Source organism: Xylocopa sonorina, chromosome 10 (assembly GCF_050948175.1).
Source record: "Xylocopa sonorina isolate GNS202 chromosome 10, iyXylSono1_principal, whole genome shotgun sequence".
Classification (NCBI taxonomy): domain Eukaryota; kingdom Metazoa; phylum Arthropoda; class Insecta; order Hymenoptera; family Apidae; genus Xylocopa; species Xylocopa sonorina.
In genome coordinates, this window is record NC_135202.1 from 5,396,319 (window position 1) to 5,423,460 (window position 27,142).

Consider the following 27,142-nt stretch of genomic DNA (forward strand, 5'->3'; position numbering starts at 1 on the left):
TGATTCAGCCAGCTTCGTAGCTCGCCAGCTGTAAAATTATATTTCCCATTCTCGTTTACGTTTTTAATTGAATTTTGCATCGTTTTCGCGTAGAAATTATTTTCGTCGCTCACTTCGTGGCATTGTCTCCCTCGTCTGGCCAGTTTCTAAGAAAATTGCAACACGAATCGTCGTATTTGGACTACGCACGCGGTATGCGAGATAAAAATAAAAATCGTGTCGTTCCTTCGTTGACACTCGAAATTGATAATCCACTTTCGTCGATAAATTGATCGAATTCGCTATTTCGAAATTAGAAATTAAATGCAAGGAGTCAGTTATAAAAAAAGAAGCAAAAAGAGCAAATGGTATTTAAATCAACGATTAATACACTGTTCATTGAATGTTAGCAAATGTTTGACCACGTTTTGCCCATAAAACTAATCCCAAGTTAAAACGCACTGGTGAAACCCACCTAAGCATGACTTAATTAAGCCTTAAGTCACGGGCCAGTAGTTGGAATGGCGCTTTTTTATTCGCCGTGAACGAACGCGAGCACGCAGTTCGTTTAACAATAATCAGACATTGTTCTCTCATCGATACGTGCCTCTGTTTGCACAGTGATTTTTTCCAACGCGTCAAACAAGTTTTTACTCGCCCGTCTGGACTTTGAATGCACCCAATTGTTCGTTACCGGTCAATTCTTATTCGTTTACGCGCGTGGATCTGCGTTCGTCGCGTTATTTTTGCTCCAGTTCTCGCGAATACGACCATTGTACGGTCGTATTGTTATCTCTGGCTGTTCAAAGAAGAAGACTATCGTACGCGTCGCGATCGACGATGAACTTACGTTGTATCTAATCTGACGACCGAACCTCCGACAATTTTTCCCGTTACCACCGCAATGTCACGGTTACTTCCGCTACGCGAGTACCATCGCGTGGCATCGACATAAATATCTGGCGTAAATCCAACGACTCGCGTCTTATCTTGTCGCTGCTCCGCTTCTTACATCCGTTTCCTCCTTTTTCTCCCGCGTACACCGTCGAGAGACTTCTCAGCCGTTCAATAAGTCTGTATCGGACAAGTACCTCGTTTCGTCGACGTATCAAGTAACAAAGGTGTGATCGAATGCACTTACGATTGTTTCCTACATTCTTTTCGTATCGTCTCGATTTTTGTCTTAAGTTATTAACAACAGAATTGAAAAAGCACGACTTGGATGTCTCTGAGACGCTTGCACCCTTTCGAAAACATTTAAACCCCATCCCAAAACGTCATCCACCTTTTCCTCCGCGTTCTCCAACGAAAAAGTCTGGACGCCATCCAATCCCACGGCGTCTATCGCCCTAATAATTCGACGACGACGCGATTTTCGCGCCCCACGGAAGCATCGGAACCGCCAGACCACTCCTAATGCTCGATTTCCGTTACGACGCCGCTTCGGATCGCAGGAGAAGCCTTCGTCCACGGAGCGCACAGAGCGAGCTCGATCGCGACCTCCAATTGGCCGTTCGCCAGCACCGTCTCGTCTGCGCCTTCTTGTTCCAGCTATATTTGCCTCCAAGGGGATTCGTCGACGGTGACGCGTTGTCCAGCCCCGCGAACACGGCCGGGAACAGGCCTCGCGATGATTTACGAAGCTTTGGCGCCTCCGCACGGTTCCTCCGCGTCTTCCATTTCCCCTTCGCCAGCGGTCTATTTCGCGATACGGTTCCAGGGACAAAGGAACGGTCGTTGATCAGGGTTGCTCGCGTGGAAACCGCGTCTTTGAAACGGTTCTCGAGCCCTTCCGTGGAATAGCAGCAGGGTGTCTTCTCGAGTGTTTCTCTTCCTAGGCGCGAGAAACGGCCTCGATGCGCTTCGAGACGTTGGGTTTTATACGTTGTATTCACTTTGATAACGCGGTGAAGGGGTTGATCCGTTTATTGGTGCGAGGCCTAACGTGATGGATGCCAGACGTGCGATTTTGGAGTATGGATACGTGGATCGACTTGAAATTGTTACGAGGAAATAAATCTTGTCGCGCCAGACGCGATGTCTGACTTTACGCGGTTCACTTCTACTGATGGCTCCTTCACTTTGGCATGCTAGCGGTTACAGTGTATTATTGTACGCGTAACGCGATTGTTTTGTTCGTTCCTCTGTTGCTAGTGTCAGGCAATGGTAAAATATGAACAGATAAATTGTTAAACAATAGGGAACGTATAAACAAACGGAAATTTATTTTCGTTAATTGTCAGCTTAAATATTTTCACCAACTACTGAGAGAATTCTGAACAATTATTAATTATAAAGAGGATACAAAAAATGATTTTTTCTCGCTTCATCTTGTACAGGAGCTCGCTTAAGAAAACGTTCAGGTAATATTCGCGAAACTTAGTCCCTCTGCAAAAGTAATTTCCTTCGTGTAATTTATTCGCAAGGAAGAACCTTAAACAGTATTCTCTCGAGGGACCACGTTCTCCACTCACAAAACAGTTGTTTAACGTAATTACCACGCCAACTAAGTGCAATCTTTGCCCTTAGAACTCCCAATTAAGTCGCCATCGAATTACCAAGGTCGCATTAATTTCCCTTTTTTCGGGAGGATAATTCAGTTTGCTTGGAATTAGTTATTTGCTCGGGATTTCGAGTAATTATTTTAGCCGCTTTCGATTAACCGCGACACTGAGACCAACGCGATTACGCGTCAGAGGTATTGTCTTCTTCTAGGAACTCTCTCGTTTATCGCTCCATCGCCAAACCGTAGCATCTCGATTATCAACGATATCGTTAGCACACCGCAATTAGTAACTGAAAAAAAAATGAGAAATCTTGCGCGCGTCTGATTCCATCCCTCGAAAGCGCGCCCCTGGCCCTTGCAAGGAGGCGTCGTCCCGCTCAGACAGGATCCGCTTTTCGCAGCGGGACGTCGCTCGAGAAATGAAGAATTCAGCACGATACACGCGCAGCGTTCGTGGCATCGCCTCCCGCGGAACGAGGGACGCTGGCATCTCGGCCGTTCTCTCTAGCCGGCGTCTAAGTTTAGAGGGAGCGGAGGAACAGCCACGCATACCTGCTCCGCCCAGAAGCCTAAGCGGTGACATTATCGTGAGGTCAGACCGTGTCAACGAAGATACGAGATCTGGCTGGACATCGACCACGGACGCGCGACTAATTATAGGTTTCGACCGTTCGGTACACTTGCGAGGGAATGTCGCTCGGTTTCACCCGGGGTTGAGCGAGAGTTGCACAAGGCGTCGCCAGTTGCGAGATTACGCGCTCGAATAAAATCGAATCGCGGCGAGTAAAACTGCGCAACGATAAGTTGGAGAAGAGCAACGATTGGCAGAGTAAAAATGGAATATTCTGGATGTGGAATAGAGAAGCGATTGAATCGAAAGAGAGGTGGGAACCACGCGACGCGCGTGCCACCCACCCTGGTAATAATGAAACGGGGGTTGATTCAATGTCAATCGTAAAAAGCGACGGACCGTGCGTAACGACATCAGGAACGAGCGGCGAAAATCGTTTCTGATTGAACGCGCGCTGAATTAATTGCTGGCGAGCATGCCGCATATATTAATCGAGTAGCTGGACGTTGGCGAGCGATTACAAGTGTCACCGGCACGCGTATCGCCTGGAAACGAGCCCTCGATATCGCTCGCACGCCCCGCGACATCCGCGTTCGAACGATCGACCATTGTTCCCAGCGAAATTCTGATACTGTCCGGCAGACGATAAAACACGTCCGTTTCCTTGGAATTTCTCTTCTGAGAAATAAGTAAATCAGTAGACGGGTGTGATCCCAGAGTCAACTTTACATTCCTTCAATTCTCATGCGAAACGGATATGTTTTTTTCTTTTTTTTACTACGGAACAGAATAAATTTGGAGATGTTTGTGCTGAGATTTGATATAAAGATAATCTTTTGCGAATGGGTTAATTGCTGAAAATATGGAACGATGAAATACGAATCGTGGTACACGCATAACCGAGAGCCAAGGGTTCAGAGACCCAACGGTGGGGCGAACTCGGTTGCGTTTAACGGGGGGTCTCGTTCCTAGCAGTTATTCAGGATTTACCGTGGTAATCCACGGCGCACGGCGATCGAGCGCGTTGCTTTGAACTTTATGGTTCGAACACGTTGCGTTTAACCGTCGTAAAGTTTACGGCTTAGATCGGTCCCGTTTCTAACTGTACTTCCCGTTCTCTTTGTTGCAGGAGGTTGGAAGCATCATTGGAAAGAAAGGGGAGATCGTGAAGAGGTTCCGAGAAGAGGTAATTGATCATTTCTATTATTTCTACCCGTTAAGTATCCTTACATTTACCATTCCAAAATGTTCATTACTTGGCCATAAAAAGCTTCCAATTTGATCGTTTATCGAGTTCAAATTAAGAAAAAGGACGTTATTCTTGTTATACAATTTAGTAATTACCATTTTATTTAATTTACACGATACGTGCGACGCTTATAATAGATAAGTTCGTACAATTATAAAATCACACCGATTCCTCCCATCGTCAATCATTATTAACGCTCTGCACCAACGTCAGCCAGTAGATTAGGCGTCAAGAATCTGGCAGTAGATCCAGTCACACGCATCAAACAGTGCAACAGCATACCATATCGAATTCCTAAATTTCCAACGCTTCACAAGCCGCAGAACCGTTCAAAGTTCGATCCGCGTTTGCAATAAAGGAAGTTGGAATGGCATTTCATTAGATGACCAGACACACGCCTAATCATCGTGAATCACGGGAGCCCACTCAGTTGTTAAGTCGAACGAGTCAGCTATCTGGCTGTCGCAGCATTTCTCACCGTGGCTCCGTTTTCCGTTGCAAAGTTTGAGAGACCTGTGGGTGGTCCGATTCGCGATTAGTCTGCGAACTAAGGTCATCCTTGGTCCCACCCCTGGTTTTGATGTACGCGCCCCGAAAACTGCACTCTCAGCGAGCAGCCCTCGTCGGTGGCAATTAGTTCGCGTCGAGCGTGCTCGGTGGCTCGATTTGTTACACGTTACGCCGTGAAACCGTTGCCAATGTCACGTTTCGTTACTGTTACGTACTTAGACGTCAATTTCTATTAATCGATCCTCTCTCTCTCTCTCACACTTTGTCTCTTTCTCTCGTTGTTATTTGTTAACCACGCGAATTTGATCGTTTCTCCTCTAACCACGTTCATTCCTTAGCCTCGAGGATGCACAGATCGCACATTTTGGCAGCCACGCGAAGTCGAACAATTGTATAATCGGTATTCTTCAAAGTGTGCACAAGGTTCACGTTTAATTGATTAATTGTTTGCCAAACAAGAACATTTCACACAGAATTGGCTCGGGCAATATTTACACACGTACAACGCGGCGTGGCGCGATGTATCATCTAATTTTGCAATGTATTAGTTATAGCACACAGAGTTTAATTAAGCGCGACGCGCGAGCGATTGATCGCGTTAACGATCGATCGTTCCTCGCGCCTTATTCATGCGACATATTGTTTATTGGCCAGAAAATTTCAGGAAATTCAGTGAAGCCGACTGAATTCTTCGTTATTACTGTCGCATGAAAGGTTCCCGCTTCGATATTGAGAATACGAGTCGCGCAAAGGGTGATCTAATATAAAGAAGCAGCGTGACAAATTGCAATGTTCTTTCAAACAAGATGTCGCGCATTTCTGGATCTCCTCTTGCTCGATCTTCGTTTCTGAAGAGACGCATCTTGAATTTCGATATTCCCTTACTATTTGCACGTGAACAAAAATCGACGAGTTTCGATCTTTCAATCGTTTAGTTGCTTTCTTAATTCTTCGTGGTTCTGTGCACGTTTCTTAATAACGATCCTGTATTTTCCGGTCTGCGAGCACCGTATAATCGATGCACGCCTAATTCGCTAACGGACGCAACAAATTCATCAGGTGGCACAGCGTTAGGGTGGTGTAACAAAGAGATTTAAAATAGCCTGCAACGACCTACATTCGTAGGTTGTTGTATTCGCTTAAAGAGCTTCTCCTGCGCGATAAATAAAGAAATACATCGTCTCATCGAGAAGAATATAGCGGATGATAGTAAGCGTGTTCCATCGATACAGAATAAAATTATGTAGATTCCATTTTGTTGCATAAATCTCTGGAGAGAAGTACCATTGCTGCTCCACATTCCCTTAATTCCCACTGTTCTCGTTCATGTCTCTCGTTTTCATCCTGCCAAGCTTTTGGAAATTTATCGTTTCAATAGCACTCTCTTCTGTGCAATATAATTGCAGAAAACTTTTATTTTTACCAAATATATTTATCATTTTTCATTTTCTTACAATGCTGTCTATAATTTTAAATAATCTACGCTATGGTTGTCAAGCTATCGTTTTCCACCCCCTACGCAGAGCACAAAAGTTCAAGAGACGCAAAGAATTTCTAAGCGATTGTTCCCACTTTGAAACATCGAAATCGTTTTTAGGAGATCCATCTTCTATGCAATATAATTACAGAAAACTTTTATTTTTACCAGATATATTTGTCTATCGTTTTCCATCCCTTACGCAGAGCACAAAGTTCAAGAGTCGCGAAGAATTTCTAAGCGATTGTCCCCAGTTTGAAAAATCGAAATCGTTTACAGGAGATCCAGAAAATCGTCGAAGGTACGCGTTGTTTTTACGTTCACCGGATAAACGAATAACATTACTCCGCGCTTAAACGGAACAATGAAGTTTAAATCGGTCCGTGGATGTGGAAAAGGTCCGTGCGCGCTTCATCCAGATTCCTCGCGGGTAGCGTAATACGGTTTCCAACAATGACACGGGTATTCAATAGTTTAATTCAACGCCTATTGTCCGGTGTTTAATCACTTGAGCGGCTACGAACGCGGGCCTCGCTCTCTTGTGTACAGAATAAAAGATGCAGCGTAGAGGGGAGAAGAAAAAAAAAGAGGAAAAAGAGAAAGAAAAGAAAAGAGTTACGCGACAAGCGCCGCGTCGCGATTGTCGGTTATCGCGCGCACGATAATGACTCGCTGCAACCGCACGGAACAGCGCCGCGGCGAAATTATAAATAATGTATACGTGCAGCTGGAAAAAGCAAACTGCGTGAACCGCGCGAAAGCACGGTTTTAGAGCAGCCGTTTATTTTACTTTGTAATTGCGAACGAGCGGTTTAAACGCGATACGGACACGGTCGGATGTGGGGAATCAAGCAGTAGGGATAAGCGTCGGTTGGTGAACGCGGATCCTCTTCTTCCTCGAATTCGGTGGTGTATCTTGGAATTTTAACGATCGACGAAACTTTACGAATTATTAATATTCTAAACAATTGTAGTTCATAGAATTCAGACTATTTTTATAGCTACTAAATTTATCGTACAATGTAACTAATTACAAGTATGCAAGTGGATAAACCGAGTAAAATTATACACAAAGTTCACTTCATCTCGTATACAATATACAATAGAAATCCATTAATCTGAACGCGCAAGTAACTCTACAGTAGATTCAGTAATAGAAGTCAGACAAGAAGCTTGAATTACCCAGCGATCGCCAAGATTCCACTCCATTAAACGGAGTCGAAGTATACAGAATCACTTGATCGTATCCGTCCCGCAATCTCTCTCGAGCCTTCTCTGAATACGATTCGAAACGAGACTGACTCGATTTTTTGGTCCACAGTCCGGCGCGAAGATCAACATATCCGACGGCTCGTGCCCCGAGCGAATAGTGACAGTGACCGGGCCGACGAACTCGATCTTCAAAGCGTTCACGCTGATCTGCAAGAAGTTCGAGGAGTGGTGCTCGCAGTTCCACGACATCCAAGGTGGCGGCGGTGTGCCGAGGCCGCCGATCACGCTCAGGCTGATCGTGCCCGCGTCCCAGTGCGGCTCCCTGATCGGCAAGGGCGGCTCGAAGATCAAGGAGATCCGCGAGGTGACCGGCGCCTCGATCCAGGTCGCCTCTGACATGCTGCCGAATTCGACGGAACGCGCGGTTACCATCTCTGGCACCAGCGAGGCCATCACGCAGTGCATATACCACATCTGCTGTGTTATGCTAGAGGTACGTACATCGATGGTCCAGGGTCGACGAGTTGTGGCTGCTGGGAGGTGGTCATTCATCGTCAATTTTTTGTGATTACGAACATCGCTGAACGAGATATTCTGTAGAACTTGTACAGTCAAAACTTGTCGACTCCACTATGGTACCTACCCTCGAAGACGTCACTCTGTTTGGTTGTAAACGGGTTGAGGAAACGAAATAGTCGTTTGCTGATAAATGGCTTCTGATTGATATATAGTTTCAACTGTTTAGTGATATCGTTTTTAAGATAGGAGAGAAATTAATAATAAATTGCAAGGTGTTATTAATTTGTTTGTAGACTACGGATACTTGGAGAGTCTTAGTGAAGTTTATGTAATACGTATGGTTTGCTTCGTCCTCGTTTAGGGGATGAAAGCAAACCTCTCCGCGAGTTCTATATTGTTGAATCTACTCGCGTAAACTGAAATACATCGAAATATCCGTAGTCTATTGATGAACACACAGGGTGACGGCTTCACGATAGACTATTAACCGATCCCAAAAAACCAACAGCCTCCAGAATATACGAGAAAAGCACGTATACCATCTCTTAGCCTCGCCGTGAATGATCTCGACCGGTGTATTCGCACTCGTGCGATGTGTTTGCTTTCTGTTTCAGTCCCCTCCCAAAGGTGCCACGATCCCTTATCGCCCCAAACCCCAAGTTGGTGGGCCAGTGATCCTGGCTGGTGGGCAAGCCTACACCATCCAGGGTAATTACGCGGTGCCCGCCCACTCGGACGTAAGTACAGTATTGCCATTGCCCGCGCCCGCTGCCGGGCCCACCCCGCCCTCGCTGAACACCCAAACTTTGACGACTTCGCCCTTCGCGGCCCACCCCTCATCCTCGGCCTTCGCCGCTTCTCACGGGCATCCGCTCCTATCCACGGCCCACCTTACGACCCCACATCATCCTCTCCACCCGAGCCCCTTACACGCCAGCGTGGCAGGCCTCGCCGACCCCCTGCTGAAGAGTGGACACTTGCAGGCAGCCCTCCCGCCCGCACACCTCGTGGCAGACGCCGTAAGTCTTTTGTTTTTCGTGACCCACCACCGCCCCCCGACCCACACCTGCCCCCACCACCACCAGAGCCAAAAACAACCCTCCCAGTTTATACCAGAACACCACCGACACCTCCAGAAAAGAGATATATACCACCACCACCAGACTCCTCGAACAAAAAAAGAAACGAGTTCATGAACCGGTACGCACACGTATTTCATTCGAGTATTTTATACGTGACACACGCATACACGTACACGTTGTACGGAGCAGCGCGCGAGCGGACCAGTTTTTTAAATACACGTATCGTCCGTATACCGTCGAACCCTTCACCTCTCTGGTTACCCTCGCAGGTCCCCGGTACTCTCTCGACGATCGGATACCCGGAACCCACCCCCGAGTACTCATCCCCGACGAAGTTGCTCTGATTCTATCTATTTTTCTCTCTATTTCTACGTTCTAACTCGTCGATTACGTGCTCCGTTCCGGACGAGCGCGGTAATTGGTGGAAATGAGGGTTGGGACATTGGCTGGAAGTCCGTAGCTGGCGCGCTCCGAGGAGAGACGGTGGATAGGGGTAGGTTGGGTGGGTTAGGTGAATGGGTGGCGCTGCGAGGCTCGCGATTGTCGTTTCTTTCTTGCTCAGTCGTTATTCATTAGAGAAGATTTTTTTTTTTTATAGAATTTGCGTTGCATTTCGCGATTGTTTCCAAAACCGTATATACATAGAGTATAAATAAACCATGCATATATTGTTATTGTGAAATTCCCTCGGTTTGCAGTCCACTCGAGTCTCTGTATTGCACGAAGTGTTCAAAGATGATTCTGCGGACGAACTAGAAGCGAAATAACATTTTGATATATATTTGACTATCCATAATCTGGTAACAATTGAAAAAACGTGAAAACTGACGCGTAAAAGGGGTACAGTTTCATTTTCCTGCGGAGAAATCAACAGCGGCGTGTCTGTAGAAGGCACTGTCGAGCGAAAACGATGGCAGAGTAGAAAATGCCGCGATGTGACAAAGGTTTCGGGTGTTCCGCGAGCAAAACCGCGAGCCAGCTACGATTAAACAGCGCGCGATGTTTCGCAAACGACAGGCCCCGTTCGGAACCGGATTCCGCAGTGAACGCGGCCGCGGTTCGCTCGGTTACCATCGAAGCATTCGATATCCAATTTTCACCAAATGCCGTAGCGTCGCGCAGAATGTTTGCCCGCGTGTACCGGAATGCGCTCCGACGTTGTATAGGCCACCTGGTCCCCGTCCCAGAAAACCCTGTTACAACCCCTCGAACCCGGTCCAACGTACACGCATCGACACCCACCAACCCAGACACACCTTGGCTTTCTGCTCGAAATCCTCGAGTGCAGCTTCGAGCGACACTTCCTCGGAGAGAAGCCTGGCTTACTCTTTATTTATCGCATTCGAACGGGCACGCGTGCATTCGAGGCGACTCGCAGTCAGCCAGTCGAGTCCGCCATTGACTATTCGATTCGTTTGTGGAAATAAAAGGCTGTATTTGGTCAGCTCGTCGAGTGTGTGCACGATTTCGAGCGGAATTATCGTGTACACATCGCGGACCAACGTTGAATAAAATGTCACGATGTATAGAGAACGAGGGAGGGGCGGGATTGATCGAAATAGTCGAACGTACAAACGCGACGGTTGACGTAGATTATTCTGCAAGAAGAGGAACTCGAAGCTGTACTTCACACGCCGTTGTGTTCTTCCTGGCAGCGTGACTTCACGAGGAATCGTCTCTTAAGTATCCGTCGTTAATTTCCAACTGTCTTGCTCGTCGAGTTTCTTTATTTCATCAATGATTGATGAGAACCGCGTCTAGATACCCATGTAGAAATGGGAGTCCGTTGTAATTAAGAGATCGTTGCTCGTCGAAGTCGCGCGGCGGTATGCGCTTTGCTTTTTATGTGATCCGCACGTGTATGTTACGTGTTTACTCGGCCGTTTCTCGACTGTTTCTTGTTCTACGTTGGTACATTCGTTTCCGTTTCTTTGACGATTTTTTTCAATGTCCACCCCACTCTGTGTCAATCATCCCAGTCGTGGTCTCGGTGTGTGTGCCTCTCTATCTCTCACTCTCACATTGTCTCTGTCTGTTTCTCTCTCTCTCTCTCTCTCTCTCTCTTTCTCTCTCTATCTATCCACGTCTCCCTCTTTTTCTTGTGCTTGCGATTGGTAGTGGGTTGATGTCGCCTTTTGTGAACCGCTTGCCGTCCTTCACGGTGCACAGAGAATTTATTTTCTCGTTGCATGTCGAACAGAAATGATATACACGATCGTACGGTACGCGTGATAATCGCGATCACAGCCGCGCGAATTATCTGGTTAGGGCCTCCGTTGGTTCTACTGGTTTCAACGCTCTCGAGGAATCGAGAAGCCTCGGCTGCCGCTGCCGGCTCCCTTCCGTTTCGCGCGCGATCGACTTCCTCGATCGCGCTCGATCGATCGCAGTTCGCGCACGGTTTTTACGTCACTGACAACGCATCATTGGTGTCGTTGAGCACGGTGTTTTATGGGCCAGATTGCCGTGGACGAATGAAACACGTAGGCGTGATTATGCAGGAACGTTTCGCGACACTGAGAAATGGTAATCCTCGATAATAAATCTCTCAAGTTTTAGCAAAAAATGCTGAAATTGTTCCCAACGTGCAATCCAGTTTCTGATTTATCGTTCGATGTCGTTCAAGAAGAATTCGACTCGACAGTTTCATTTTGTAACACCGTGGAACATTGCTCGAGCGAGTAAGTAGAAGAGGATCGCGTGTCGTCGGACACTGTTCCACGGATTGCATCTTCGAGTCTTCCGTTTTCTATATTTATTTCATTTAATTCAGCTGAGATTTGTAAAGTACCATGAAACCTCTCGAAAAATCCTGCTGACGTTGCTCACCATTTTACGACTGTTCGTAAAACACCGTGCATCGCTGAGCTAAAATTTGAGATCACTCCTTTCGCAACGGAAACACGAGAAGATTGTTTAAAATTTGAGACCTGTTAGAACAGCTTGTGCTACGTGTACGAATTGAAAAATGAGAATAGAACAGAAACGGTGTTTCGACACTTGTCGAGCGTGTTCAGTGCAGCACACCATCAAATGTCTGTCCGCTAATAGGTGACGGTAATCCTCGAGGAATAAATCAATCCGTCCACCGTCATAAAGTTTGCCCACGGAGCAAGGTGTGGTCTCAAGCTCACGATCGGTATGGTAATAATCGCGGTCGAACTGTTTTTCCTTTGTGCCGCACCGGGATCGCCATTACCGCGTTATTATGCAAATCGTCGACAGAGAGCGTCAAGTGGTCGATCGAAACCAGTTTATCGAGCTTGAAGTTTAACGGTGCTTCTACTTGAATCGTCCGACCAGTCTCGAAGCTTCGTGCTTGCTCGATGCTGCGACAGACCGTTCGACAGACGTCAGACATTGCTCGTCATCGTGTGAATCCAAGTAGCTCCACAATTAGAACACGTAGAAATTAATCTCGAAGCAAACCAACGATGCCAAAAATAATAATAATAACAGCGTGAAAAATCGGTCAACAGCTTGGTCATCGCGCGTCCCGTCGATTCGTGAATACTCCTCGCGAGAATCGTATTCGACGACTACCAGTCCTCGTGGAACGCGACCAAAATGAAATTGACGGAGAGAATGAACGAGGAAATGATTCTTTCGTTCCTTCGATGTGATCACCGTGTCGTTTCGTTCAGTATCGTTATTACACTTCCCAATTTCCACGTTTGTAATCGAGCTACGTTTCTCCTGGTTCTGTCAAGTACGATCATCGCGAAGGCGTCTGGAAAGAACTCCCGTGGAACGAACCTGATTGAAACGTGGTTACGAACGCGTTTCGTCGGGTTTCGCTCACGATTGATCGAGCCTGCTTTAGCATGAACGCTTACTCACGGGTCGCACGATGGATTCTTCGTCATGGCTTGTCGTTGGATCCGGTCAAACGCGGACGCGTGGCCACGCAAAACGGTTCAAACCGTCGACGATTAACGTGCGAACGACGATTAGCGACCCGTTCGGCTGGTCGATCGGCAGACGCCATGAAACGCCACCTTGACGAGGTTTGCAGGTTGTTTGGGGGTAGAAAAGGGGCGAATCGATGCACTGGAATGCTTCGACGAGTTAAATCTCGAGTAATCGAAGATAATTATTTTTGAAGACTGTTTTTTATTCAATTTTTGAATGCATCGTTTCGACGATGGGGTAGTTTTAAAACGAAGACACTGGAATTCAATCTCTCGAAACATTTGATCATACAACGATCTATTCAAGAATCAAAGTGCATAAAAAAACTCCAGTTTACCGCATTTTCAAATAGATTCAATGAAATTAAAAACATCCGCCAAGCACGATGCCAAAGAATACCGCAGACCTCCTCGAAATCTCCAGCGCTTGATCATCCAGAAAGGAACGCATTTTAATTACGCAACTCGGCGCGCGAAACGCGAGAAAGAGAAGAAAAGGGGACGCGGACGGACGAGAGAAAGCGCGCAAAAGCCGGGAGCTTTGACGCGTCGATCTTCAAACGATAGCTTTTCCCTCTCGATGATGACTGGCGTCGAGACTGATAGGGGCGCGCAGACGTACAGACGTGAAAAAAAAAAAAAACAGGGCGGAATCGAAGGGTAGTCGAGGCGGGGGCACGCGTTCGGTTCGTTTGCCAAAGCAATTGATTCTGAATTTTCTATCTGTCGGCGCGAACGCCGCACAGGCAAACATAATTACCGGCTTTAACGGCGACGTTTGCTAATTAGGAACTCTTTTTGTGCGTGGACGACGCGCAAACACATCGACGCGGATGCCAGGCTACCCGGGGCTTGTTGACAGATTGAATTATTAAAAGGGTGCGTTTCGGGGTTCCCTCCCGTCCGAGCCGGTAGCAGAGCCGCGCTGGCAAACTGGGTATGCGTCAGAATTTTTAATTCGCGTCCGACTGGCTGCGCGACGCGGGGATGAAAAGGAACAGACACAAAGGGACGCGGAGGACTCGCTCTGGGGGGGTGGGCCATGATCTCTCGCCGCGCAAACGAGCTCGCGAGACTCTTTATTGTTACAGAGGCCGGGACTTTAGCGAATTTTTTATATTTTCACATGAAATCTGCTATTAACGGGCGATCCTCGAGAAAGAGTCATATTAAACGTTGCTAGATTCGACATTTGCGAGGCGAGATCGTATAAAGTTTAAGCTTGACCATCGATGATCGTCTGTCGAGCAGTAACATTTTCGTAGATCCAGTGCATCGTCGTTTAGAAGTTTATTTAGAAAATTGCCAGCGTCTAACGAAGATAGTTTATATATGTAGTTGAAACCTAGCTCAGGGTGGCGTGCACTCGTGTCCTCACCATCTGCCCTGCGTTCTGTTTCTCTGCGCTTTTCGACGACTGACACGGGGAGCCCGACTTCCACGATCATTCGGTACTCGAGATTAACTAGAACGCCGACTATAGCGAACGACAAGAGCGTATGTACGATGAAACGAGTAAATTTGCGAATCTGCACGAAGATGAAACACAGTAAACGAGAGAGAAGGTGGCCGACGAGAGTCTCACTGCGCACACGGCTCCATTGCCTTTTCACTACTCGCGGGCTCGGGCCAGTTTCTCCTACTTTGTTCTATTCTCTGTTACTACGTTCTGGTAATTTTCTTCGCTATCTTCCGTGCTTCGTCTTACCGTTATATTATTCTTGTCTGATTTTTTTGTCTCATTTTCTATCCCCCTCTTTCTTTTTTTCTCTTGTCATTGTTTCTGGTGCGTTTTCTATCTTGATTCCCATATTTCGTTGGTCTCTCGTTCCTTCTTTCACCCGCGTCCCCCTTTATCCTGCGAGGCGTGTCACTTCACGGGAGACACGCGCCTCCGCAGTCGATCTAATCGGGGGTGAGTTTGGTCTCTCGAACGATCACGACGTATCACGCAGTGAACAATATGAGCGAGTTTGTACAACAAATATACAAAGACCAGTATGCATGCGTGGCACGAGAAAAGGTAGATTTTTACATAGGTATATTATTTTTTGACTACATTGCGCTTTTATATCTTCTCTACTCTATTCACGATACCCCCATCACCACCGTCTCTCTGCGATACATATCTTTCTAAGTTCTCTATCGGTTGACAAGTCTCTCTACACCTCTATACGAATTACTATACATTACTTTATATGCCTTTTCTATTTTATCCATTATCTACTTTCTCTCTATCTCTTTCTCTAACTCTCTGTCTGTATCTCTTGGCTTACAGAACACGATTTACGATTCTTGGCTTCTTTGTCCTTAGTAAACCGTCTCTATGATTTCTCTTGTTTACGTTCTGTGCTTCTCGACGAAATCTGATCAGAAGTCTTCCACTTCTGATCCGTTCCTCAGAACCCGACGAGTCCCACCTTTGAAGATGTGTTGGACGTGTTTAAAACTACGTATTTGTTTTTTGACGCGGATATAAGTTAGGTGAATGGAGTTGGGTCGATTGGAAGGGTTTCTTGGATCAGGTTAACCTCTTGACGATGATTAATTTTACGACGAACAATTAATGATCATCGAAATATTTGAATTTTATGTAACCTCAGAATTGCTCGGTTATCATCTGCTCAATGTGTCTCCAGTGAAGGCAACAATTAATTAAATGATGAATTAATAAATTAAGCTTGCTTCTCTCACCTAAGAACATCGTAATCAAGGGGTTAACTTACCACCAGGCCGTTTTACGGCCAAGATGACCAGAAACGTGTACGTGCACTCGCTTAACACTTCTGCGAATCTGTTCGTGTCTACTCGCAAGCTTGCCACGATCGAGCATCAACAAGCTTGTCCGCCCACTATCAAAAAGCTCGACAAAAATTGCCAAACGAACGAGAGTCTCGATTTATCGCTTGCCAAGCACCGCTGCAAATGAAAATTTCTCTGTTCGTCTCACTTTCAGCACCGCGAGTAGCCTTTCAACCGTAGTTTTCACCTGAGTATCTAGCCAATTTCAATTGTTCTTCTTCTCTGCGATTGTTCTTGGTAAAAGAGACAGAACGAAGAATTGACCGTGCGCAAACGACGCAGAACGCGTTCTAGACGTATAAAGAAGGTATTGTAACAAGAAGTAAAGAGGGTAAACGGCGTCGAGCGACGTTATTCGGCCCTTTCGAGCCCGAGCAAAGAAGGTATACAATGGCTGCGAACCGATCTCTCGAAGTACGTACACGCTTCCGCTTTCTTCACCACGGCTTCGCAAGAGACTTCCTTCTGATCCCGTTTCGTGTATTTTTACACGCTCGTGCGTCTTTTGTCTCTAATTTCCCTGTTCTTCGAGGTCGGACCGGCGACACCTCGCCTCCTCCGACGTTACTTCGATCCCCCACGATTGAAGCAACGTCGAGCAGGAGCGACGTCGATCTCTACGATGTTAGTTTGCGATTTCTCTGTCTCTCTTTCTCTCTGTCTTTTTCTTTTTTTTTTCCTTTTTTTCTTCTTTCTTTTAATTTCTACTTTTCCGTCTCTCTTTTCAAGTCTTAGTCTTCCGTTTCTCAGTTTTCGTTTACGTTTCTATTCGCCTTGGTCCTCAGTCGCCCATTGTCCTCTCGCCGTCCTATATTAGAAAAACAGCATGGCTTCCAGCACTCTCTTTAGCTACGAATCAAGAAGTTCGCGCGAGGGTGGGCTGCCCTGACATCACGTTTCCACCATCTTAAGCAGGGTAGAAGTTTTTCTCAACGTCGTGACGATACATCATGTCTTTGAGTCTCTACTCCTTTTTTTTCTTTTTTTTTTGTGGTATTTTTATTTTTAATTATTTTTTTTCTTGCCTCTGTCTCTCCGTCTCTTTTGAAATATACAGAGTAGTTGGGGGCGAGTGGTTGCTCCAAAGCTTCGAGAGGTTGTTCCATGTGAAAGAGTAAGTCGAAAACGTGGAATAACATTTTTTCGTTCGAAGTCGCGGTTTTTAGAAATTTGGAAATTTGTCGCACTCGCGTGCATTCGAGAACAGCTGATGAGCGAAATTGTATTGTCAATGTTTTTAATACTTAATCAATTTCTGCTGTGGAAATTTCACGTTTAATTATAGGAATCAACGAATGTTCGTTAACGCTAGTGAAATGCGTTCGTTTTGAGGTCAACGAAATGCACGGGTGCGCTCAAATGTTTAATTTCAATTTTATCGCAAACGAAGCTTCGAACGAAACTGCTTTATTCTACATTTTTGACCTATTTCTACGCGTAGAATAATCTCCTGCCCAGTTTTACCACTCGTCCTGATGTACTCTATATACAGTGACCGGAAAAGGTATTCGTACATTGGAACTCTTAATTTTCACTGAGAATTCTTTGAAAACCCTGCGAAAGCGTGTGCATATCGGAAAAGAATAAAATTTCAGCGATATGCATTCAAGTGTGGCGATAAAAAAAATCCTCAGTAGAAACAGAGAGTCAATTCAACGTGTACGACACACGAATACTATTTTCAACGTCTCTGTACATTATTTGCGAACACTATCGAGCAACGTCTCCTATCGTCGATGATGTTCGTCCAGTGGAACGATGGTGTTCGCAAATTTCGATAAACTGTGTTATTATATATAAATATACGTAAATGTACAATTTTTCTTTCAATCGCGTGCACCGTAGGCTAGTCTAGATAATGTTGCAGATAGAAGACCAATCATACTTGCGGTTTTCATGTTTTAGGACACAGTTATATATACACGAAGAGAGTCCTAGATCTTTAACCCCAGACATCTCGTCCTGTTCACGACGAGGAGCAAGAGAGAATGCATTACTTTCTATTTTATTTCATTTTTTCCCCCCCTCGTTTTTCTTCTTTAAGAGGAATTTTTTGTTCTCTCTCTCTCTCTCTCAACTCATAATTTAGTTTGCGAGTTACATATTGGATTTTGACACTGTATATGTATCATCGTCATGGGTATGCATTTACGTACGACACGTTCTACGATCCGGTAGCAATTAGTCGAGTTTCACGGAGGAAAATTCCATTGTAATTAGCGGGATTTTACGTTGGTTCGCCGCGCTGTGCGATCTGCCTCGCGTGTTTCGCCGTTTCGTTGGACCGCGGAACGATCGATGAGTTCGTCAGGGAATTGCTGCTTGAACGGTTTGAAAATTCTAGTGGCTGGATAATGAGTGGTGTTTTAATAGGCAGCCATCGAGTGGCTGGAAATAATATGGAAAATGGATCGTTGGATTAATCGCGATTAAAATGTTTACGAAATGTGGAAGGCGATGGAAAACAAAATTGTCGGTGAAATTTGTAGAAAATTGGCAAGATTCTTCTAAAACTATTTTTTACTTCGATTGTCGCGAAAAATACTCTTTCAAAGTCTCTGGAGATTCGTACGAAGCGTTTTTTAGTCGAGTCGTAAAAAATTCTAGCGGACGATGAATTATTAATGAGAGCACCGTGCGATCGTTTTGTTCCTAATTATTGCACGCGAAAATAAAACGGTTAACGCGATCGGTGAAGCGTGAAACATTCTAGACTTTCTATTTTATCCTCTGCTGTTCTCTAAATAAAAGAAAGGCGAGAGGACCCGCGTTAATTCCTCTGCTTAAATGGAAAAATTGATATTCACCGCGAAAACGACGAGTCATCTTCGAACTGGCGAGCCGGAAAATATGAAGCGAACGGGAGCTGCTCCTCGCAAGTATGCCAAAGGTGGGACGAGTAGTATGCATGAAATTTCGCGGAAGTTCATCAAGTCTCTGGCGAGAGGCTGGAGGCTGGTGAAGTTTCGAGGCGGCCCAAGCGAACTTATCGATCGCGCGAATAATTCCGAACTGCGGCTCGTTTCGCATAATTAATACGCGGCCAGTATAAATAGAAAAATGGGTCGGTTGACTCGAAGCTCGAACTCGAACGCTCAAATCGAAAAGCAACCGTGTAATCGACGACTGCGAGCAAAAAGCAGCCAACCAATCTTGCATTCTTTCCAAACGTAACGAAAATTGAAATTCAACTCGAAATTGTTCCACGAATTTTCTCTAAATGATACAATTAGCGAGAAGCTTTCAAAAAAAAAAACGAACGAGCGAACCACCGTAAAAATAAGGGGGATGAAAATGGTCGAATTGGAGAAGATACGTAGATGCATGCTGTGATGCGCTCTCCTCTCTCTTTCTCATCTCTTCTACTTTCTCTGTCTGTCTCTCTAGCCAGTCCCCTTAAAGGTCGTTCCACACTGTTCGCCCCGTGATAACGTATAAATTTAGCCAGCCACCGATATCACCGCCGACCAATCGACTAATTCCCCAGCGAGGATTCGCTGGGAGAATCGAGAGTTCGATCCGACCTCTGACGTGTATCCACGTCGTACGTGTGTAGACGTATTCTCCGGCCAGATCACAAAGTGTCCTGGATTCCTCGGCTTCCGGTCCCTAATAGCGCAAAGCGATCTCCAGAATACCAAGCTGCACATTGCTGTACATATAGGCCCGTGTAACATGCTCGCGACCAGTCTGCTAGCAGAATAGCGATAAAGGAAACTGTTCGAACTGGAAAACATTCATTCTGTTATCGCAATAGTGAACTGTAGTTCTCTTTCTCTCGTTTCGTTTTTATTTGAATTTTTTGGCTAGAAAAAGTAACTTGCAACTAACCCTTTAAAATCAGAAATTCTTGTAGTTACGTTCAAGTAGTTACGTTATTAAATACATTTGAATCTCAGTTAAAAGAATTCCCTTTTCGAGTGCCAAAATAAGAAATTATAATCGACTGCAATTTTCAGCCTCATAAGTTAGGTGGAAAATTAGAGAGGGTTAATTCTTCTACTGGTTTTGAAAATCATCTGGAAATACGTACGAAAGCGAAGTTAGAGAGTGATACGATCACATCTTCTATTAATCTTCTATTGTTAGTCATCGATTTGTTCGATCACCTCCTCATTGGCAGAATTTTTTAGTTTTCGTCAAATTCTCCGGAAAACTCTTCATCCGATAAATGTCGCGCGCGTCAACGTACCATGGACTTATCTTGCGTTTCTTCGGATATAATTTCACCGTGTCTTTAGTTCCACGTGCGTGCAGTACGTATTATGTGCAGATTGCGAAGCAAACGAAGGAAAGAGGAGCGAAAAGAGCATTGAGAGACGTGAGAACGTATCGTGAGAGGCGACGAAGGAAAGTCGATGCTTTTCTTTGGATCGAGCCCCAGGAAGTCGGGACACCCTGCTGGTCGAGATCGAAGAGACCGTGGAAGAGCGGACGTTGAAAAAAGAATCGCGCGTTAACACGAGCCTGGAATCCGAGACGATCGATCGATCATCGAGGGGGTGGATGAATCTAGAGAATTCTTTCTTTTCGTGTTCTCTTCTTTTCTTTCTCTCCTTTTTACAATTTCATTTGTACGAACGATGACATACATAGATATAGCTTAACTCATCTCACTTATTTATTTCGTTGATCGTTTCTTATCGATTCTCTACTTTACCACTGATTGGTCTTGTATTTTTATTTATTTAATTATTTATTTCATTTCTTGTCCAATCGACGATCCTCGAATGTGAGACGCGCGAGGAAGCAGGCAGATCGATACGTTCCTTCTTAGATATATTTTCTCGGTGTCTTCGTATACCCCTTGAAGCACTTCTTAATACGATCATCCATTGCGGCGATTGGTGTTTTTTTGTTGAGCGTTGGATTTTGTTCGTCGTTGTTACAGATGGGCAAGCTTGGTAGCAACCCGTTGGCTGGGCTCGCGGCTCTTGGCCTCGGGGGCCTTGCCACACCTGCCAATACCGGTGGACTAAATCCAGCAGGTACGTGAACAATCATTTCCCCTCGTTCAACCATTCTTAACCAAAAACACATCCGACAAACCGCGAAAAAAAAGAAAAAAAGAAACGAAGCGCAGACTTCGACTTGAACGTACAGTTAAAAGAGACACGCGAATTGTTTGTCACGCAGCGCTGGCAGCGCTCGCTGGTAGCCAGCTGCGCACCAGCAACACGAACAGGCAACAGCCAGCGGCGAACAATCAGACGCACGAGATGACCGTGCCGAACGAGCTGATCGGCTGCATCATCGGCAAGGGTGGCACCAAGATCGCGGAGATCCGTCAGATCTCGGGCGCCATGATCAGAATCAGCAACTGCGAGGAGAGAGAGGGTGGCGCAACGGATCGCACGATCACTATTACAGGAAATCCGGACGCTGTGGCATTGGCACAGTATCTCATCAGCATGAGGTGAGTACCGTGGCGCTGGAGTTCGATGTCGCTCCGGTTTGCCCCGTCGTATTCAAAGAGAAACGGGGAACATTGAACGTATCTCGCTCTTTAAACAGTGCACTGAGGTGTCTTCTACTTAGATCAGTCCACTCGATTCATTTTTAGTTGCAACGGAAGTATCGACAAGGCAAAAGTATTTCGTGGACCCACGTTAGCTTGCTCAAGTGATGAAAGCAATACTTGTTCCTCCAGTTCAGATATTGCTTGGGTCCCGCGATGGGACTTCTCTTAGGCTTATCCACGTACCATTACCATATGAAACGTACTTGCGAGTTCATAGCCAGTGTCGTTTCATGATGGATGGTAATGGAGTAGAGTGGAGGACCAAGTTTCGAGTCTGGAGCCATCTCTTGGTCATCGTTCACTTACAGGTTGAAGGCGTGACTTGATAGTTTTCTAGAAATTGAGTTTGCTTCTAGAAATCCCTTCAGATATCTGACTGAAAATGTGCAACTAAAAATATAAATACTGATCTATGCTAGGAGATATATATCCTGTACAGTAGTAATCGTTCAACGTTCCTTCAATCAGATTCGTCTTTCTCTCTCTGTCCGAGGGAGTACTATTTAAGAACTGTTCCATTAATCCCCATCGGTACGTACGTCGAACTCGTCCCGGCTACGTTTTGCGATTAATCGCGACACATCACCATCACCCAGCCCCAGAGAAAAGTCCCCGTAACTATCTGGTTTCTTTCCCTCTCGACCCTGACGACGGACGATCGTCGGATCGCCTCGACTTGTGTATATGTCACCGGTGTAAACATTTTTTACACGTCCCCGCCCGCCGCCCCACGATGGAGAAAAAGCCACCCCCTTTCACCAACACCACGAGAACCGCCCCCCCCCCCCAAAAAAAACCCCCGATTCGCCTGTCTATTTTTTTTTGTGTTTCACTCGTTCCTACCGTAATCGACCTTTCTTAGCCTTGGTGTCTTGAAGGTGATCAGTGAGACTAAAGGGAATAGTCGAATTGCCGTCATCGCGACACCTCCCATCATGTTTGTTACTGTTACTGTTGCCTCTGGCGGCGACGCGCTGGTTACAATGACTCCGCGGATACTTCTTTCCCCGGTTCGATCTTTGCCACACGGGGTTGTCTTGATCTTTGTCCAATTTTGTAGCTGCACGGATTCTGAGCGGGCAGACAGACGTTGCGTGCTCCTCGTCCACAGGGACAAGACACGCGACGGCGCAAACGCTCTGTCTCTAATTGTAAGTTACCGTATAAGTTTGATTTAAACAGGTGATCGCTTGAGTATGTCGTTCTCTCCGGTGCATCGACGCCAGAAAAGTATCACGAAAGAGGTGGCGGTGCAGCAACGAGAGTCTTCTCTCTGTAAATGTTGTCCGAGTGAAGGAAAGAGGGGACCCCTCGCTGGCTATAGTCCGGGCCACGCATGCAAGCCACTCAAGGTCACCCGAGTAACCCCGTGTCCGCTTTTCGGTTTTTAGTGTCTGTCCCCCGACGGTGAACGTAGATGCACGATAAACGGTGACCTTGACGGTGACCTCGAGCGGCCGAAAAATACTCGTGCTCCTTACTTTAGGTCCGTCGTACGTGCAACGCGTATAGTGGACCGCCACCTCGGTCTCTCTAGCGATACAGGTGAGATATTCTCGTAGCGAAGTAAGGTTACATAGCCAGAGAAGAGACGTCGCAGCGACGCGTACCAGGGATTTATCACACCGTCTACGCGGAGTCGCCGGAAGACATCTTCGTCTACCACGACGGAAGAGGATCTTAATCCTTTGTTTCCAGGTCCTGCTTTCCAGGTCCAGTACCCTGAGTATCCTGCAGACACAACTCCGCTCAACATCTGTTTCCCATTTGTCGCTGGCTGTCCTTTCAAGCAACAAAAAAAAAAAAAAAAGAAATAGAAACAAGATTTTTTTGAGAAAAAGAAAGAATATATACAATCACGATGACAGATACGACACGTAGTCGAACGATTCCAGCAATATGTTGTTCCGTTGATTAGACGATTTTTATCCCGAAGTGTCCCGCAGAAAGCAATTATGCATCACAATTACAATTCCCTTTTAACCACCCCCTCGATTGTTCGATTTTCGACGATACAGAGTTTCTTTTCGGTCGGTGACGTTTTTGGCGAAAGCTCGTTCGGATTTAATCGTGTCTGAACTTAGCTAACGTCTGACTTTCTATTTTCTTAATTAGAACGGACGTGTACAGAGGGTTTATGCAACCCCAACCCCTAACCACTTGGGTATCGCTAAATGTTTCATAACTGTCTATGTTTTCTTTTCCTTTCTATATTTTTATACACTGAATAAGATTCGACAAACACGAGAACATCGACCTATATTTTAGTTTACCATGTCACTGAGTCAATTTCGTTTGTGCACAGAAACTGTATAACGAATCAGACTCGTTAGGAGTACCCAATTGGTTAACGCACGCGAGCCATTTCAGTCGAAATAAAAACGGAAATGCATTCCATACAAAGTAGATTAAATCACGCGATTGGAATTAATAATACAACGTAATCGTTACGTTAAAAAACGAAGATTATTTTCACTTTAGCTTTCGCCAAAAGTGTCCCACAGTCGCATCTTTTATATTTTAATTTTTACGTTCCCTCGCTGCTGATCATTGCGTCTTTATAGAAACAATAAACATTCACGGACGCAGCTCCCCGTATACTATATATAATGATATCGTGCTATGGGACTAATACCTCTTACTACTTTTTATGGCGACACTCTCTTACGACTGACAACCACAAAGAAAAAAAAAAAAACAAAAAAGAGAACAATTCAGGTACTAACGTAGTCGTCGACGAGATTCGAGACGATCGTAACGCGTCCAATAGCGCGCGTCCAAACGAACCCCTCTAAAAACGAGCAAATTACCAACCCGCCCCCTTTCGTTACCCCTCGAAATAGCACGACTACCCACCACGAGTGTCTAGTATATATATTTAGCCGTTCTGAACGCGGGTCGTAACCTCCTCACACTCTATTTCTTCCCCCTTTTTACGAATTATAATCCATATTATATTTTATTCCAGATTGCCACTCATATATATATTTTATACTACTGCATTTGAATAGCGACCGATATATACTCATCATATATATCCCGATTTGTTACTTCTTTGTACCTGTTCACCACTTGGTCGTCATAATTATTATCGTGTTATCATCCACCCCCCCAACCGCCCCCCACAAGCACTCCCGCGGCCAAGATCTGCACTCCGCCGCGCGTCCAATACACCGTTCTCCTCTTCTCTAACCAACGGCACGTATGATCTACGAGCCAATTATCGCGTCACGATCCGCTAAATCAGCGACACGGCTGCTAGGCCGTCGCCACGGCAGAGTGCAGGTGCTGAGCCCCGTTTAGTTTGATTTCCGCTTTTCAGTGACTCGCAGAGCCATGCTGCGTTCCATCCGCTTAGCCAAAGTATCCTTGATGCGATACCATATCTAAAGAGATAAACGTAACTCATTCTGTGCCGATTCACCAGCCGGATTCTAACCCCGTGAAATGTTGCGAATTCGGTGCCACCTGTAACGGATTATGGCTCTGTCGCGCCGGAAAAATGGACGCCGTGTATTCGTGGTCATCATTGGGGATCAAATTGTGCAAAGTTAAGAAGCTTGAATCGAATTATAGTATCGATCGATTTCCAGTAGAAATTTCTAATGGTCCGATCGAGTACACGGTCCGTTCGATGGCGAGAACTCCTTGCAGCGGGTCCTCCGCGTCGGGACGCCGTTCTTCGAACGACTCTCGAGGCACTCTCGTACGGACCGTACGATACGTGACTGCCTGTTCGTCGTTCGAGGAAGACGACGCAGGCAGACGCCAGTGGTCGGTTCACGGTGCCTCGAGGCGCCTATAGAATAGCGTCCCGATGTTGGGAAAACCTCCCCCACCGCCCACGAACAACCACGTAGCCGGTGTACGTGAGAGTATCACGCTCCATAGAACACACCTGTGGCATAACTCTCTCTGTGAAGCCTGTTAAGAACCTTGCGACTCGATTTTTTTTTCTTTTTTTTTCACCCTACATATACCACACTTAGCAAACCACCGCCACCACCATCACCACCACTACCACGTTCTCTGTCAGAATCTGTCTCTTGTTAATCGATATAACAACAACTGTTCTTCTAGCGACTCGACTTAATCATTGTATACTACTACGTCTCGCTTGGCACCAAAAAATCGCGCGTTTCCTTGTCTCTCTGTTTCGTGTGCGTCTCCGACATTCTTTCTGCACATAGATATATATATATACATTTTTTTTCTCTTTTCAATCTTCTTCTCTCTACTCATTCACACAGAACTCTGGAGAACAGAAAAAAAAAGCGTGATAGAAACCCCGCGACACACCGAGAACCACCCGCACAAAAAAAAAAAAAAAAAAAAAAAGAAAACACCACCAAGCATTTTATATTACACGCACAATAACAAAACGTACACACTACTGTTTTTTAACGAGAGGAACGTTCCCGCCCTCACCTTTTTACATTTTGTGTCTTTTCCCCAGTGTTGAACTGCAGAAAGCTAACCTAGAGGCCCAAAATACCCAAACCCCTGGCAGCGGTACCACTCCCGGGGCATCCGGGGCCAGTGCTTCTCCCTCTACCACCACTACCACTGCCTCTCCCTTGGCCAGCGCCATTCCCTTGGCTCAGCTGCTAAGCAAGCCAGGCGCCCTCAACGCCCTATCTAGCCTCACCGCCCTCGGCGGACTCACGGAATTGCTAGGTGGTGCTGCTGGCGCTACTGCATCCGCGCTACCGGTCCAGACCACCGGCGTGCACCGCTCGCACAAGTTCACGCCGAGGCTACGTAGCCCGGGCGCACCCGGGCCCACCGACAGCGGGAAATTCAAATCCGAGCGCACCAAGTACAACCCGTACTGAGCAAGTGACGATGGACAGCCGACGGAGCGTAGCGACAGGGAGATCATTACACGTACACGCATCGATCATCACAGTAACCAACGTCACGATAACCTAGTACCCCGCCACGACAATGATCATACATACACGGAACACGAGGTTTACATCGGAGAAAAGTGCGTACGGACGCCAGGGTAGCGCGAGTCCGGGATCAAGACTTGGCTAAGGATCGGACCAACCGAACGACGATGCCACCAGGCATCGCGACGGTGATACGTAAAAAACAGACGAGTTTACTCTCAGTAGGGGTAAGACGCGCGACGACCGTGTGCCTCTTTGTCTATCGCCCGGTCGCGGCTCGAACCTTCCTCTCTATTGTTTTCCTTTTTTCCTCGTTACACTTTTTCTTCACCTTTTTTTTTTTTTGTAATTCTTTTTTTCCCCTCATCACCCCAGTCACTTCTTTTTTTTCTTTTCTTTCCTTTTGTCTAGCATTTTTCCGCGATCGCTTCTTTATACGGTCCCTTCGTTTCGAAAGAAGGGAGTTTTTTTTGATCGAGTCACGGCGAGATCCGATGCTAAGTCTTCGGACCTTTACACCAAGCGGCACGCGCCCTCCGAGTCCGACGAGTCTTTACCCTCCCCTGTCGCGTGCTTCATCGCGGCGTTTTGTAATCGCTTTTCTGTTTTTTTTTTTTTTTTTCGTTTCGTATTTTCTTTTCCTTAGGCTTGTCTGTTACTCTTTTTTATTTCTCGAGTAGTATCGATTTTTTTAGAATTATAGTATCGCACGATACCGCTAGTTGAATGTACGATAAACGTTCGTTGTGTCCCGTCTTTGGGGGCAGCAGCGTGACACGACTCGGAGGACGTGTGGCCGCTTGTGCACCGTCGCAAGACAGCCTTTTTTATATATATATATGTACACATATATATATAATATATATATATAATATAATTACGATGAATTATTAATTGATTAATGTTTG

General features: G+C 46.0%; 1 protein-coding gene across 4 annotated transcripts in view; it reads left to right on the top strand.

The window, feature by feature from the left end:
• The window catches only part of Mub (poly(rC)-binding protein mub), a 123,174-nt gene that overhangs the window by 89,600 nt on the left and 6,432 nt on the right, over positions 1–27,142 (top strand). For 2 of the 4 annotated variants that reach the window (XM_076902273.1, XM_076902272.1), the window contains 6 exons: positions 4,186–4,242; positions 7,614–7,997; positions 8,638–9,042; positions 20,710–20,806; positions 20,955–21,234; positions 25,796–26,399. In XM_076902273.1, coding sequence (XP_076758388.1) covers positions 4,186–4,242; positions 7,614–7,997; positions 8,638–9,042; positions 20,710–20,806; positions 20,955–21,234; positions 25,796–26,174 — 1,602 coding nt within the window. In that variant the 3' untranslated portion in view covers positions 26,175–26,399. Of the gene's footprint in view, positions 1–4,185; positions 4,243–7,613; positions 7,998–8,637; positions 9,043–20,709; positions 20,807–20,954; positions 21,235–25,795; positions 26,400–27,142 lie in introns of those variants that run through there. The other 2 variants (XM_076902274.1, XM_076902275.1) reach the window with 2 other exon arrangements.